The 16,623-nt window shown below is 42.4% G+C and overlaps 1 protein-coding gene across 1 annotated transcript in view; it reads left to right on the forward strand.

Annotated features, from left to right (window-relative positions):
* Nucleotides 1-16,623, forward strand: part of Moca-cyp (nuclear cyclophilin protein Moca-cyp) — a 45,871-nt gene that overhangs the window by 8,969 nt on the left and 20,279 nt on the right. The window contains exons 4-7 of the mRNA XM_080266828.1: nt 850-937; nt 9,998-10,027; nt 10,256-10,407; nt 12,101-12,221. Of these exons, the coding sequence (XP_080122954.1) occupies nt 850-937; nt 9,998-10,027; nt 10,256-10,407; nt 12,101-12,221 (391 nt within the window). The remainder of the gene's footprint in view (nt 1-849; nt 938-9,997; nt 10,028-10,255; nt 10,408-12,100; nt 12,222-16,623) is intronic.

A 16,623-nucleotide genomic window follows, 5' to 3' on the forward strand; every position in this document is an offset into this window, starting at 1 on the left:
GGATGTGGTTGAAAAGATTAGGAGAAATACAATGAGGTGGTTTGGACATGTGGAGAGAATGGAGAATGAAAGACTGACTAAGAGGGTGTATGTAGGTGAGGTGGAGGGAGGGAGAGGGAGGGGTAGACCGAGGATGAGGTGGAGGGATGGAGTTGAGAGGTATATGAGGGAGGGGGGGGTGAGTTGGGGGGAGGGTAGTCGAATGGTGGGTGACAGAGTGACTTGGAGGCGTTTTGTCTGCGGCCACCCTTTGCAGGATTAGGGCGTCGGGCTATAGATAGATAGATAGACTATAACCAAGGGATCACTGTATAGCCAGGTTCCCCCTAGTGCAGTGGAGGATGGCAATAGACAGAGTCCCTGTATGTCATTCAGTCCTTTACCATCAGGCAGTTATCCCTCCAGTTCACACCACCCTCATTTATTTACCTCTCCATCTGATTCTCCATGTCCACCATTGCCTTAGTAGCAACTCTTTATCATATGGGGGATCACAGTCATAGTTTGTAGTTACTGAATTAAATGTTGATCATTATAAGGATTATTATTATATACTTTACACAGTATTAAATAGTCTCCATGTTCATTCTCAAAATGGTGAAAAGTTGCTAAGATGGGAATAAACAAGTCTGTCAGATGACAGACCAGCAGATATAAGGGAATTAGTATTTGTATGGTAGTTACATAAAATTCCTTTGGAATCAGAACCAATGAGAAAGCCACATTGTGATAATGCAAATCACTTAAACTACTCTAAACTGAATTAGCTGGACCGGTGTGTGTTGTGTATTTATGTATGTACAATAGTGTGCAAAAATATAAACTTGGCATTTTCATATTGTTTTATAGATGAGAACTTTGAACTTCACCATGAAGAGCCATTCCTGCTATCCATGGCCAACCGTGGCAAAGATACCAATGGATCCCAGTTCTTTATGTGAGTAAATAACACCTAGACATGGAGGAGAGTGTAACATAAGACATTATGACCCAAATTACTGTACCTGCAAAATTATTGTGTGTTTAGGTTTGACTTCTGCTTAAAGTCCCAACCTGGAGTACTGTACTTTACTGAGTGGACTACTTAAGTGCTACCATGGATATTGCTTAGCACTCCACTCAGCAAAGTAAACTACAAGAATCCTAAGTTGAGGAAACCTGGATGAAAATCAGTGCATAATGAAATTCTTATGAGTGAAACAGTGAATTATTTCAGAAAGAGCGCATGACCAGTCAAGATTTCCTTATTAAAGTCACAAACAGGAGGTACAACAGTTTTTGTGTGTGTCAATTGCTGAGTGAAATTTTAATTTTTTGGTTGTATTTTCTGTCACTAGCCTACCATTGTTATCCTTTGATTTATTCCATTTGTAGTTTTTTCCCCCATCAAAACATAGACGGTTCTGTGTGTTGTATGCTTTCAAGTTGTTTCCCTGGTGTTTTGTATGCGTGTTCTTGACTGAATGCATGTAATAAATAATGATTACCACACGGAACAGCTTGTGCCGAATATAATGACAGAATCAATTATGAATCCCTTCACGACCTCACATCAGTGAGTCCTTTAGTCGGTCATTTCCCCGTCAAAACTGGTTAGGTTAGGCAAGTTTATGGTCTGTTTCTCCACTTTTTATGCTTGCAAGATGTTTCCTGGTTATTTTGTTTATATTCTCAAGTTTTCTACTTGATTATGACAAAGAATGATTACTGTGGGACACAGACATATCTGAATTTAAGACAACTGGGGATTGCTTGCATGACCTTGGGTGGTTGTTTCCCCGTCAAAGACTGGTTAGGTTTGGTTATGGATGGTACTCTTTAGCCCCTAAAGTATGCAATTTGCTCAGGAGGTCAGTCCCTCCAGCCACAAAACAGGGTTGATTTTTAGACTTTCACCAAGGTAAAAATTTTTCTTCCACATTTCAAGAGACTGAATTTACACACCTGAAAATGTATGTTTCAGTCAGATTGACCAAATAGTTATCACACAATCACCCATCAAAGATGCAAGAAAGTTACCAATCCCCCATGGGCAAAAATAGAAGATGTACAAAAAATGTACAATTTACGGTAAATAATTATATGTACATAACTAAAGTCAGTGTGAAGTGTTCCCTAGGCATGAAATGTCAGTCTGGTATATGCCCACAGCAACAAAACAAGCCAGTCATAATGTGGAGGTGGAGTAGTGCGTGACTGGAGGGAGGAGGAGGATGGATGGATAGGGGAGGAGGGAGAGGGGAGAAGGGTTGCTATGCACACACTGCTGTATGGGATATGTTGGGGTATGGTTGGTTGGGAGGGGGCAATGTGGAGATGATGCAATGGGGCTGGGGGAGGTAAAGTGACAGTGGTGGTGGGGGGGGGGGATTCCTTCTCCCCTACCTTAGGGTGCCAGTCACGCCATACCACTCCAGACACTCTAACTGTCATTGGTCTGATCCCATATACGTCACCAAAGTGGTGGAGTTACACTCCCCCAGTTTTTTGTGTGTCTTTATCGATTGTGCAGAATAGGCTGGTGTGTCAAATTACACAAAAGCACAATCGTGCAGCATAGGTCTTTAGGAGTTATATACACTATCTTGCTGTTTTCCTGTTGTTCTGTATGTGCGTTCTAATTTGCTTAATGAATGTGTTACCAAATTATTACTGTGGGGCACAGCTATAGCTAGATTTTGGACAAATTTGTCAATAATTGCTTGCATGGTATACAGGAACGTCACACTTCACTTCTAAATGACTTACCAACATGAAATAGTAATATTTCCTGAAAAATAATAACATTATTTCTTACTGCAGTTTAAAAAAAACAGGTCAAAGTTTTCTTCATCTTAAGAATATTTTTACATTGCTTTCCTTCTCAGCAGATTCAGTTTTTATACGTCCACATGTAATGTGGTGAATACAAACTTTACAGCCAGCACTTCCTGTCTCTAATTTTAAAAGTTTTAAAATTAAGAGTAAAATTGTTTTATTAAGGAGTGGGGTAAATTTGTTATATAGAGTAATCATTACTGGAGTTAACTTATACTATATGTTGTCTCATATCATTACCAAATATCAATAATTCTATGGAAATATAAACATTGCTTTCTGCTTAAAATAGATGTACTTTATAGGCTTAGGTATTTGGTTACCAAAAGCTATTATGACTTTTAAGATACTGCATGAAATCACTTATGCCACAGAATTATCAGTAATGATTATTTAGAAGATTGAGAAATGCAAGTATATATAATTACCAAAGAAAGGAGAGTAGCGAGGCAAATGGCTCCTACTATTGTGTAGTGTGGAATGATCTTTGCCAGCTCATGAGTTGTGCTGTGCTCTCAAGCCTCTCATGTTGATGCATGTTGTGCCGTGTAGCAGGCAGCCTAAGAATAACAGCCAAATAGGTCAAAACATGATTGTGTTCATTTCCCTCATTCAAATAACTGTGTGAAAAATAAGATTCTATTGGGCTAATCATAATTATGTAAAACGGAAACATTATTATATTTGAATTTAAGGTAAACTTTGAAAAAACCCACTTTTGCCCGGGTTTTGAGGGGAATTTTGTGAAAAAAACAAAAAAAAAAAAAACAGGTGAGTTGGGCTTTTTTGCTTACCTCAACAGATCCCTCATTTCCCCATCAAAACATGGACTGTTCCCCATACAGTACACCTTGAAGACGTTTCCCTGTTATTTTATATATGTACTCTACTGTAGTGAATGAATGGGATTAAGAATGGTTACCAAGTGGCACAGATAGGGCTGAATATTCTGACAACATTCATCGTGAAGAGTTTCCATAGCCTTACCTTGACAAGTCCCATAGTAGGTCTTGTCCCTGTCAAAACATGAGTAAGTTAGGTTAAGTTATGATCAGTTCCCCATATTGTATGCTCACAAAACATTGCCTGCTTATTTAGTTCATATCCACTAATTTACTGAATAAATAATAATGAAGACTTGTCTCCATGGGATACTGCTGTAGCTGAATATTTGGACAAAAGTATTCACAAATCGTTTGTATCACATCACACAAATTTATTGTTAGGTTAGTGTGACATACTGTTCTCTAACTGCTTATTTTTTATACAAAACAGCCACAGCATTCGCAGCCATACAATTCAAACCTTGTTATATATGATTGCTGAGGAATGTACTGTTTGTGGAGTACAGTGAGTGGATATGATACGAAATAATGTGATTCGCGAAAGATGCGGAGTGAGGAAGTCTGTGGACACCAGAATCAAAGAGTGTGTACTGAGATGGTATGGTCATGTGGAGAGAATGGATAACAATGAGTGATAAAAAAGTTATATCTGAATGAATTTGAAAGCGGGGGGAGGAGGGGTAGGCCAAGAAGGTGGAGGGATATGGTGGATGAGTATTTGAGGATGAGAGGTATGGAAGCCGGTGAAGTTAAAGGATTGACATCGAGCTGGCTGGATTAATGTTTGTGAGAAGAAGTGCATGATCAGGGATTTGGCACCCGTTTTTAACATGACAGCGTTCGGATTGACTGTATCGAATATGTTTGTGTGAAGTTACGGAATGTTGTGAAAGCTTTTTGGTGTACCAGATAGAGCCAGGATTCCGGGGGCTTGAATGATGAGTGAATGGAAGCATGGCTCATTGGATTGGGCAAACTTGGGCTGTCTGGACGTTCCTACTCCTCACCCTACCCTAGGGTGGGAAAGGAGGTCTGGATGACGCTGATATAGTTGAATAAAGGAAAAACGTCACTATCTATCTATCTATCCATTACCAGACGCCTCAATCCCGTTCGGGGTGGCCACAAACAAATCGCCTCCACGTCGCTCTGTCCCCCGCCATTTCACTGCCCCGCTCCCAACTCACACCCCCCTCTCTCATATACCTCTCCACCCCATCCTTCCATCTCATTCCCAGCCTCCCCCTCCCTCTTCCCCCCTCCACCTCACTCACATACACTCTCTTCGTCAGTCTTTCAACTGAAGGATTGTTTCCCTGTAGAAACTGAACTTAATTGTAGTTGCCAAATGTCATTCATTACTTTGTTTCATTTTTTCAGAGTTACTGTCCCCTAATTTTCCCTGTCAACTGCCTTCTTTCTTATTATTGTATATGCAGTAAATCTTTGTTTATATTTAGTTACACTTCTCATTGCAGTTAAAATACATAAACATGTTTATGTATTTTAACTGATGTAAGAAGAGTGACTAAATACTACAACTAAATAAGAAATATAAGAACTAATGGTTGCAGGCAGTTTGCCTCTGTGAAAACAACATTTATGAACATAAACCCACACAACTGCATGAGTACAAGGTGCTACCAAAAGTTCCAGTAATTTGACCAGAGGGAGCACATCGTTTGCAGTTTTGCCTTTTGCCACTAGGAGGAGTCAGCAGCACCCTTTGTGTGTCAGTGTGGCCCTGGCCATGTCTGTGAGCGGACGTGTTGTTGAACTACGCTTACACTTGTAACGTGGTGTGTAGGTGGTTTGGTGGTTTTGCAGTGGCGAACCTCATGGAACAAAGAACCAGCTTCAGGATCAGCAGGACGGCTGCAGATACTCACCAGTTGCTTCAGCAAGCCTTTGGTGACAATGCTATGTCCCAATACAGAACATTTTTCTGGTACAAGCGGTTCAAGGAAGGGCGAACATCCGTTGAAGACGATGACCATTCTGGACGACCGTCAACGGCAACAGCACCAGAAAACGTCGGAAATGTTTGTCAGGCTATCCTTGCAGATCATAGATGAACTGTCCATGATGTTTGTGATATCATTGGACTGTTGAACGAGAGCGTGCAGCGCGTTTTGTTGGATGTGTTGGGCATGAGAAGCATCACTGCAAAATTTGTGCCAAGACTGCTGAGTGACGAGCAGAAGGCACATTGCTTTGCTGTTTGCAGGGAGCTCAAGAATCAGGTCAGAGATGATGCCACCTTCATCTCCAAGGTCATAACTGGTGATGAATCATGGGTTTATGGTTATAACCTGGAGACAAGCAGCAGTCATTGCAATGAAAGTCTCCCAATTCACCGAGGCCGAAAAAGAGCGTGTCAAGTTCGCAGCAATGTCAAGTCAGCGTTGATCATTTTCTTCAGTATCCAAGAGATTGTTCACATGGAATTCGTCCCACCCGGTCAGTCTGTCAGTGGAAGGTTTAACTGAAGTTTTGCAGTGTCTGAGGGAGAACATCCGCAGTAGACATCCAGCATAGTGGAAGAACAAGGACTGGGTCCTGCATCATGACAGTTTCCCCACCCACACATCAGTTGTTGTCTGGCAGTTCCTGGCATCCACTAACATAATAGTCATTCCCCACCCACCCTCTTCGCCTGACCTTGCCCCCTGCAACTTTTTCCTGTATCTCAAGCTGAAATTACGACTGAAAGGGCATCGATTTGACTCGATTGAGGAGATCCAGACGGAATCGCAGGAGGTGCTCAAGACCATTATGCCTGAAGCCTTCTAGGGATGCATGGACTTGTGGGAAAAACGCTGAGACCACTGTGTACATGCCCAAGGGGACTACTTCAAAGATGACATTGGGAACTAGGAGGTAAGGTAACTTATTTTCCTACAATATTCAAATTACTGGAACTTTTGGGTAGCACCTCGTACACCAGTTACATACATAAACCCACGCAGTCACCACATTTAACACCACCAGTGCACAGTATACCACACACAACACTTTTTTTTTTTTTTTTTTCCACACATTTATTTTCTGAACTTTTAATATTTTTCAGTATGTCTTCTTCATTAAGCTGGAAAACATTGTTAAGAGGTAACAATTCTCTTTCACAGAGAATCTGGCAAAACAATGAATAAAATCTTGAATAAAAGGCATCTTGATGTTTCTTCCATCTGTATTTGATACACCAATATCTGCAGTAAAGACTATCTATTTAGTGTTGGAAACAATGCAATTGTCAGCAATATATTGGTTAGAATTGTATTGGCTACTGCAGTAGAAGGAGGTGATGTTATGAAATCTCCCATGCTACCTTGAATACAACCCTTAATCTCCTATCTAATGATGTGGATGTGGCAGCTTGCAGGCTTGAAGTCCCTCTTAATGCATATAGGTCTTCCCAGGAATATTTAAGCCCCTTAAATCCAGTGACATGTTCCATAGTTTGTTCTTGCTCTTTCCAGGTGATTTTATTCTGTTTAGGGGTTACTTTTTAATCTAGAGTGAATAGATATAGCCTTGCACCATTGCTGTCTTGCTTTCTTTCAAGTTCCCTAAAGGCAACTGAAATTAGCAAGAACAAAATAGTGGAGGAGTTAACCACTCTTATCCTACCTGCCTTAGATGTGGTGAGTGAAGGTTTTCCCCAGCTTCATCTACAGGTACTGTGTGTTTACAGAATTGCAGAGTGTATTGGTTTGGTAATGGTTAGTAAAGTATAAACATACAGTGTAAAGTGTTTGGAAGAGGTTTGATAAATCTATCTATCTATCTGTCTATTGCCAGATGCATCAATCCTGTTCGGGGTGGCCACAAACAAATCGCCTCCATGTTGCCCTGTTCCCCGCCATTTCACTGCCCTGCTCCCGACTCACACCCCCCTCTCTCTTATACCTCTCCACTCCATCCCTCCATCTCATCCTCGGCCTCCTCCTCCCTCTCCCCCCCTCCACCTCACTCACATACACTCTCTTTGTCAGTCTTTCACACTCCATCCTCTCCACATGGCCAAACCACCTCAGTGTATTCCTCCTAACGCTTCCTATCACATCCACATCCACACCACAACGCTCCTTTATATCCTCATTTGTCAGTCTGTCTCTCTATGTGACTCCACAGGCTTCTCTAAAATAACTCATTTCCACTGCTCTCACTCTTGATTTGTGCCCTACCAACAACGTCCAAGCTTCACTTCCATACGTTAGAGTTGGTATCACAAAACTGTCATGTAGTAACTTTTTCACTTCCATGCTCACTTCTTTGTTTCTTATCACTGCTTTCAAGGAACCAGCAACCTTTCTTCCTTGCTGTGCCTTTTCGAGCACTTCACCTTCCAAACCTCCATCCTTACTCATCACACTACCCAAGTACTTAAACGTACTCACATTTTCCTATTCCTCACCATCCAACCTCGCTGTACATTCACTGACTTCACCTCTCTCAAAGACCATCACTTTACTCTTCCCTATATTCACCTTTAGATTCCGTTTCTTACACACTCTCCCAAACTCATCCACCAAGCCTTGCAGCTCCCCTTCGTCTTCACTCAACAACACAGTATCATCTGCAAACAACAGTACAGGGAGTTTCCAAACACTGCCCTCTCTCACCAGGGCCACTCCAACATCCACTACCCTACCTTGTACCTCTTTTATTACCCCATCCATGTACAGATTGAACAACCATGGAGACATGACACATCCCTGTTTCAACTCAACCTTCAAAGAGAAAAATTCACTCAGTTCACCATCAACACGCACTGCAGCCTTCGCACCATCATACATACTCTTCACAGCATTCAACAACTTCCCATCTACTCCATATATTCTTAATACTTTCCACAATCCTTGTCTATCCACCCTGTCATATGCTTTCTCCAAATCCATGAAAGCCGCATACAACTTCTTTCCCTTCTCTAGAAACTTTTCCACTAAAGATAAATGTGTATGGGAAAAATGTAATTTCAGTAATTTGTAATTGCTCAGTACATGTTGAATTTTTTTTTTAGTAGTATAGTTGTTGCATTGAAGTTTATAAATTTTATTAAATACCTTGTTGTGCTGGGAGTGTAGAACAGCTAGTGAACTGTAGATCCTTGCAGTTGACCAACACATTATTGTGCTTTCTGAGGGCTATATTTTTGCCACTGGCTAGCCAGCATTCAGTTTTAGCTTAATTTAAACCCTTCCATCAGATGGCATTTTTGTTTTTAATAGATTACCTGATAGGTAATGTGAAGTGCATAAATTATACGTGGAAGGCTATGCCTTTAGGGCGGAGGCAGGATTCCAAGGGCATAAATGAGGAGTGGGAGTGTGTGTGGCCCATTTCACTGGGTATACTGTTTATTAGTTCATGTTTTCTGGTTTTCTTTCTTGCTTTCAAGGCCCTGATTCTCCATCTTTTGATGAGGAAAAGTGGTTGAGATGATGATGACTATATTCTTGCCATCTCCAGATGATTGTAATTACTTTAGGGTGGAATTTTCAAGCAGGGTGAGTTAGTGAAGCCATCATTAACACTTTCATGGCAGAAGTCTCCCCAAGTCAAATAAAATTGTGTAGTTATAACAAGAATATTACCTTCATTCATTCATTCATCATCTAATCCAGTGTTGCCCCATGAGGAGGATAGGAGCCTAGGGCTAGGCAAGTTGGTCCTGACATTTAAGATCAGAGTGACCAGCTTCACGCATCCCTGAGTGGCATTACATGAGCAGTAAACCACAACCACTCCTTGAATATAAACCTGCACTGGCTCAGTCCGATTAGAGCACCTCATCATATTAGAGGAGTTAAAGGTATGTTAATAAGATTAAAGGCAGGATGGCTGTGGTGGCTATGTGTTTATGTTTATGAATTTTAGCATTAGGAGAAAGAAGAGGTTTATACTGTTGTTTTTTGTTGTTGTGGCCCCAGGGTCATCTGGGTTTGAACCTGGTGGACTTCGGGGTGATGTTGCCCAACTTCTGCAGTTTGCCATCATAGGTTCAAGGGATTGGGAGGGAGTTAAGAAACTTTCTGATGATCAGACAGCAGAGCCACCCAATTTTATAAGGACCACCATGTGTAAGGGTCCTGTAGCACCAAAATATACTGTTAACCTGGCTGCATGTGTTGGTCAACTGTAAGAAAAGGAGGCAGGGAAAGAGAGGATGGATGAGGAAGATAGTAACACTGTGCCCTTCCACACTCAGCTAGCAAGATCAGCGTCCGGGCGTGGGTCAGCTCTGCCCCCCCTCCCCCTCTTGCCTTTGTCTCTGTGTCAGACATTCAATTCTCCGTTATTCTCCTGTAATGATCGTTTTGTCCTCCCTGTAGAACTACTCAACCTTCAACGCACCTGGATGGGTAAGTCACATTTATTTTAGTTTGCCACTATGTGTTATTTGTTTAGAAGTGTTTCACCATAACACTTGCTCTCACATCTACAGTGTTAGTTTTAAAATTATTTAAATATAGTAGCTTAGAAGAGAATGTTAGTGTAATATGCCAGATAAATTGCTGAAGAGATGTTACAAATCCTCCTATGCCACTTAAAATACAGCCCTAAATATGGTGTTTGTTGTTGTGGTTCAGGAAGCATGTGGTGTTCGGACGAGTGGTGTCGGGCCAGGAGGTAGTGGTGGCGATCGAGGACCTGCCAGTTGACAACCGCAGCCGCCCTTTGCAGCCTGCTCTCATTGCCAGCTGTGGTCAATTGATTCTTCAGCGCACAGTTAAAAGCAAAGGTGGCACGGGGTTTTAGAAATATACTGTATATACACATATACATCTGTCTGTCTATTTATCTTTGTCTGTATATATAAATATATATATACTGTATATCTATCTATCGCCAGACGCCTTAATCCCATTTGGGGTGGCCACAAACAAATCGCCTCCACGTCACCCTGTCCCCCGCCATTTCACTGCCCTGCTCCCAACTCACACCCCCCTCTCTCATATATCTCTCCACCCCATCCCTCCATCTCATCCTCGGCCTCCCCCTCCCTCTTCCCCCCTCCACCTCACTCATATACACTTTCTTCGTCAGTCTTTCACCCTCCATCCTTTCCATATATATATATATGCAAAATAACCACAGGAGAAATGAAAGGAGCAACAGTTAGTACTTTCGTATATTACATCTTCAGACAGAGTGAGACAGAAATGTAAAGGAGAGAAAAGGGCAGACACCCGACAGCAGCACTGCATCGAATGAGTGGATGGTGAGCGCCCCCACCTACCACAAATCATTTCATTTCGTTTTTAAAGGCTCCAACATGCTTGCATGTGTCGGCCTTGGTCACCTAATGGCGACTCTCCACGCTGCACGATCCATTGCAGCCTCCCTGTTCAGTCCCTTAACCCTAAGGTCACACTTAATGACCTCGTCCCATGTCTTTCTCGGTCTACCCCTCATAACCCCACCCCCAATATTAACACTTCTCACCTTCCTCACCCAATTATCATCCCCCATATATATATATATATATATATACAGTATATATATATGGCTTGTGATGGTGATACAGGTCATGACCCGTGTCCCTTTGTCACATGCTCTACAAGGGTAGGTCACGCTGTGCAGTGCAACACCGAATTTCGCCCACTTTGCTGCCACAATTTCACATTTTCAAAACCAACTCGCACATTAGTGATTATTAGTGATTATTTAATTTTTTCACCGCCCCGTCTCGCTGTAGGCGTTTTTGTGTCATAGAAACTTGCATATTAGAAACTTGCATATTAAGCAAATGGACTCTGTGTGTGTGTGTGTGTGTGTGTGTGTGTGTGTGTGTGTGTGTGTGTGTGTGTGTGTGTGTATAATGTCATGAGTTTTAGTTAGGATTTCAGGGGTTTTAATGGTGAGTGAATGAATGGCTCTTTTCATTGTACTTTTTGTTAATTAGGTCTCCCACTGTTGTGTTGTTTCCTTTTCCATGCTTTTTGGACCCTATCTCACTTACATGTGGTTGGGAGGGTAAGAGACAAAATGATGATGAATTTTAGTGGCTGTATTAAAATCTGATTCACGAAAGATGTGGAATAAGGAAGTGTACGGATAGTACAGATGACGAGAGAGTGCTTAGATGGTATTGTCATATGGAGAAAATGGGTTGAAACAGGACGATGAAACGGGTATATATGAGTGAACTTGAAGTTAGGAGTAGGTGTGGTTTACAGGTAGCTGTTTTGCCTGTTATTGTTCTGTAATACTCTGTTGTAAAAACAGTAATAGTGCATGAGAGGGACCTCTTCAGTCAGTTTCACTGTGTGGTTATACAAATGTCTCTCAGCTGCCTTCCTGTCCCCAGACAGAAGAATCGTGGACTACAGGAGCAGCACAGCTTCAGCCTGAAATTCTCTGGGTTCATGTTTGGATGAGCTAGGGGCCACAATAGCAGCAAACAGTAAGGTAATACTGTATTGTATTTGCAGCTGAAAAGAAGCGAAAGAAGAAGGAAGCCTCCTCTGATTCTGAATCTGATCCGGATAAGAAAAAGAAGAAGAAGAAGAAGAAGAAGAAGGAAAAGAAGCAGAAACATAAGAAGGCCATGAGGTCAGCTAAAGTTTTGAGTTTAATCCTTTTGGTTTGATTTTGTGTTTTATTGAATTGTTCTTGCTGCCTCCCAATTATTTTATTGCGCTTTAGGGAGACTTCTTGTAGTGACAGGATTCGGGAATGTCATATGTATTCTCACCAGAGGGGGGGGGGGAATAAAGGTAATATTGTCTGGTGGTAGAGAGAATAAAATGATAATGATCTCATCATATTTTTTTATTTTATTTTTTTGTGCTATCACCAGGCAACATTACTCTGCCTAAGAAAAATTTTTAGTAAGCGAAGGGGTTGGATATAACCTTCAGAAACACCTTTAGAGTAAAAGGTCTTTCATTCGTTCATTTGCTTCGTTATAAAGGCTCCAACGTGCTTGCCTGAATTGGCCTTGGTCACCTGATGGCAGCTTTCCATGCAGCTCCGTCTCTGGCAGCCTCTCTATTCAATCCTTCATCCCAGAGGTCACACTGTATGACCTCATCCCAGATCTTTTTCGGTCTGCCTTTCGAAACTCTGCCCTCAACATTCACACTTCTCACTTTCTGCATCCAGTTGCCATCCTCCATCCTCTCCACATACTCAGACTATCTCAGTCTGCCTCCCTCATCACAACACCAATACACTCCAGCACTGTCCTTCCTCTTAACTCTCTGAGGTTTCAGCCCAGTCAAGTTATGTCTGTCTCAGATTTACGCACTTTCATGCTGACCGCATTTTCGAGTAGTGATATTTTTGTTTGATCAGTCCATGTAAGTATACAGTATATGTATACTCTGCCATAGAAAAATACTCATAAAAATTAAAGTAATAGAGATATATAATTTTTGGTTTTGCATCAGAAAAAACTACGATAAATTGCCTTTCGAATGATGTATAGTTTATTGCTAATTATGCCAGCTGTTGTGCAGTAATTTTAATATGACTCATAGATGTGACATCGGAATCTCTGAGGTTGGATTTCATATGACATGCAGCTCCGTCATCAGAATGTCAGTGGGTTAGCTTCCATCATAAACCTATCCCCCCTTCCCCCCTCCAAGCCTCATATTCAAGGATGTATTGCACATCCACCTAATTACTGTCATTTCTATATGTTTGAGTCTCCAGATATCCACTTCCTTTATTGTGCAGGTCTCACTGTCATACAGAATTACACTCCTAACATGCTGCATACAAAGATCCCTCAGCACAGAGGGAGAGCCGCTCTCTCAGTTTCAGGAGAGGCAACAGCTCTCAGAACTTCTTTCAACCACTCCTCACTCTAGCCACAGTGCTAGCTCAAGCCCCACTTCAGCAAATACCATGTCTACCTAGTAGCAAAACTCTTCCACACACACGCAAGAGACTGCCAACAAGATCAGTCCCATCATGCCCGATGATCTCCACATGCTCTCCCCAACACACCACACACATGAAATCAGCATTGTCTCACAGTCTACCTCTAATACCACTACATCTCTTATGCACCCAGTTATCACAGACAGTGCACACTCTTGTGGCAGACTACACATGGCCACTCTCCCTCTTCTTTGACAGTGTCACCAGCAACCCTAGATGCCATCACCTTTGTTTTATCAGCATTGTCTAACTGAACTATGACCACCCCGTACAGGATTATGGTGTCTGGCTATAAAGAGACTCAAGCTTTTGTGCCTCATACCTTCTTTCCACATCCTAAAGCTTTCCTCTGCCTCCCTTTTTTTTTCTGCAGTCAACACCAAATCATCGGCATACAGCATCTCTCACTGGAGTCCATTTCTGAAGTTACTTGAGAGGGCTTCAAGCACCATAATAAACAATAAGGGGCTCAAGACAGACCCTAGATGTTCACCAGCATTCACAGAAAACTCTTCACTCAAATCTCCATTCACTCTTACATGGGTGCAAGCACCCACATTTTCATTCATTTATTCCTCATCTAATCCAGTATTGCCCCATGAGGAGCATAGGAGCCCAGGGCTAGACAAGTTGGTCTTGACATTCAAGATGAGTGACCAGACTCACTCCTCCCTAAGTGGCATTACATGACCAATAAATCCCAGCCACCCCTTGGATATGAACCTGCACTGGCTCAATCCGATTGGAATGCCTTAATTACCCAGTGAACCACCAGGTGCCATAATTTGGTTATATGGCTGCCACCCAGCATAGTAAATGGTTTCCTGGTGTACAGGAAACCATTTGGCATGTCAGTCAGTGTAGCGTTACCCATAGACAGAGGGAAGAGGAAAGAATGAAAAAAAGATAGACAGATGAGGAAGGAAGGAAGGAATAGAGGAAGGGACAGGCACCTGAGAGCAGCAACACGTTGTGTGAGTGGATGGTGAGTGCCCCCTCCTACCACTAAGCACATATACAAAACCACTCTGACCAGGTGCTCCACAGTCCCAAGCTTTCTCATTGCCCACTTCACCACATGCCTTGGGATTCTGTTAAGGGTCTTCTCCAAATCGACAGAAACAAAGTACAGATCCCTTTTCTCCCCTATATACAGTATTTTTCCTGAAGCTGTTGAACAGTGAATATGGCATCAGTAGTCCCTTTGCCTAACGTAAACCCAAACTTCATCTCCTCAGTATTCACTCTCTCTAATCATACCTTCTAGAATTCTCTCCATTATCTTCAGTACCTGGTCCAAAAGTTTCATGCCTCTGTAATTTCCTCTTTTCATGGCATCACCCTTCCCCTTCTACACATTTGCAATTACACTTTTCATCCAATCATCTGGGACAGCACGGTCATATGTAATCGTATTCATGAAATTAACAACTAACCCGACTTCTGTATCCCTTTAGGCCAACAGCATTTCAACAGTCAACCCAGACACACCTGCTGCCTTCCCCACTTACATCCTTCCTATCATCATGCTCACAGGAGCAGCATCAATCACAGGCCAGAGGCCAAAATCCGGTGACTCCAAACCTTCCCTGTTCGAAACTTCTTGTGCAGCAACTGGTTATAATGTTCTCTCCAGGCGTCTTTAATATCCCCACTGTTCACCACTACCTTTCTTTCTTCATTCTTCACACACTGCTCACCTATGATATCCTTGTTTTCCCTTTTCAGTTGATTTGCACCATATACAGTATTATCACATTCATCCGTTCCACACTATTTATGTTATTTAGGAAAAGTCTCATAATCTCAGGTTTTGCCTTGTATACCTCTTTTTTAGCTCTGTGCTTGGCAGCCAAGTATTCCATTTTGTTACCATCTCTCTCTCATTCCTGGAAAAGCATTGTTTTCTCCTTAACTGCAGCTTCTACACCCTTATTCCTCCACCATGTTACTTTATGTTTGGGGGGAGGGGGGGGCATGTATATCCACACACTGAGTCAGTAACTCTTAGGACATTGCTCTTGTGGGCTCTGTACTGCTCATTAACACATCTGTCAACAGTTCCTTGTTAAGCCATCACTCTACTCATCTCACTGTAGAAGGCATCCCATACTGTTTAGTTTTTCAGCTTCCATAATTTCCTCACAGGTGCATCCTCTTCTTCTCCACTCGCTCCTTAAGCACCATGTCACATATCAGTAATTTGTGTTGCTGCCAAGGTTGTGGAGTCGGTGATAATATTTCCCGGCTCTGACTCCGACTTTGACTCCGACTTTGACTCCGACTCCGACTCCGACTCTGACATAAGTATATACTGTACCGTAAGGCTTAGTGAATGGATTTGGGAGTGTGTGTAAGAAACAGAATCTAGAGGTGAATGTAGGGCAGAGTAAAGTGATGGTCTTCGAGAGAAGTGAAGTTAGTGAATGTACAGTGAGATTGGATGGGAAGGAAATGGAGAATGTGAGTGCATATAAGTACTTGGGTAGTATGGTGAGTAAAGATGGAGGTTTGGAGGGTGAAGTGCTTGAAAGGGTGCAGCAGGGAAGAGAGGTTGCTGGTTCCTTGAAAGCAGTGATAAGAAACAGAGAAGTGAGCATGGAAGTGAAAAGGCTGCTACATGACAGTACTGTGATACCAGCTTTAACAGATGGAAGTGAAGCTTGGACCTTGTTGGAGGGACAGAAGTCAAGTGTGAGAGCAGTGGAAATGAGTTCTTGAGAGGAGCATGTGGAGTCACATGGAGAGACAGACTGACAATTGAGAGAGTGAAGGAGTATTGTGGTGTGGTTGTGGATGTGATAGGAAGCATTAGGAGTAACACATTAAGGTGGTTTAGCCATGTGGAGAGGATGGAGAGTGAGAGACTGATGAGGAGAGTGTATGTGAGTGAGGTGGAGAGGGGGAGAGGGAGGGGGAAGCCAAGGATGAGATGAAGGGTTGGAATGGAGAGGTATATGAGAGAGGGGGGTGTGAGCTGGGAGCAGGGCAGTGAAATGGCGAGGGACAGAGTGACATGGAGGCGATTTGTTTGTAGCCACCCCTTACGGGATTAAGGCGTCTG

This window comes from Coenobita brevimanus, chromosome 22 (genome assembly GCF_032717465.1).
Source record: "Coenobita brevimanus isolate Jiangsu-jjx chromosome 22, ASM3271746v2, whole genome shotgun sequence".
Lineage (NCBI taxonomy): Eukaryota > Metazoa > Arthropoda > Malacostraca > Decapoda > Coenobitidae > Coenobita > Coenobita brevimanus.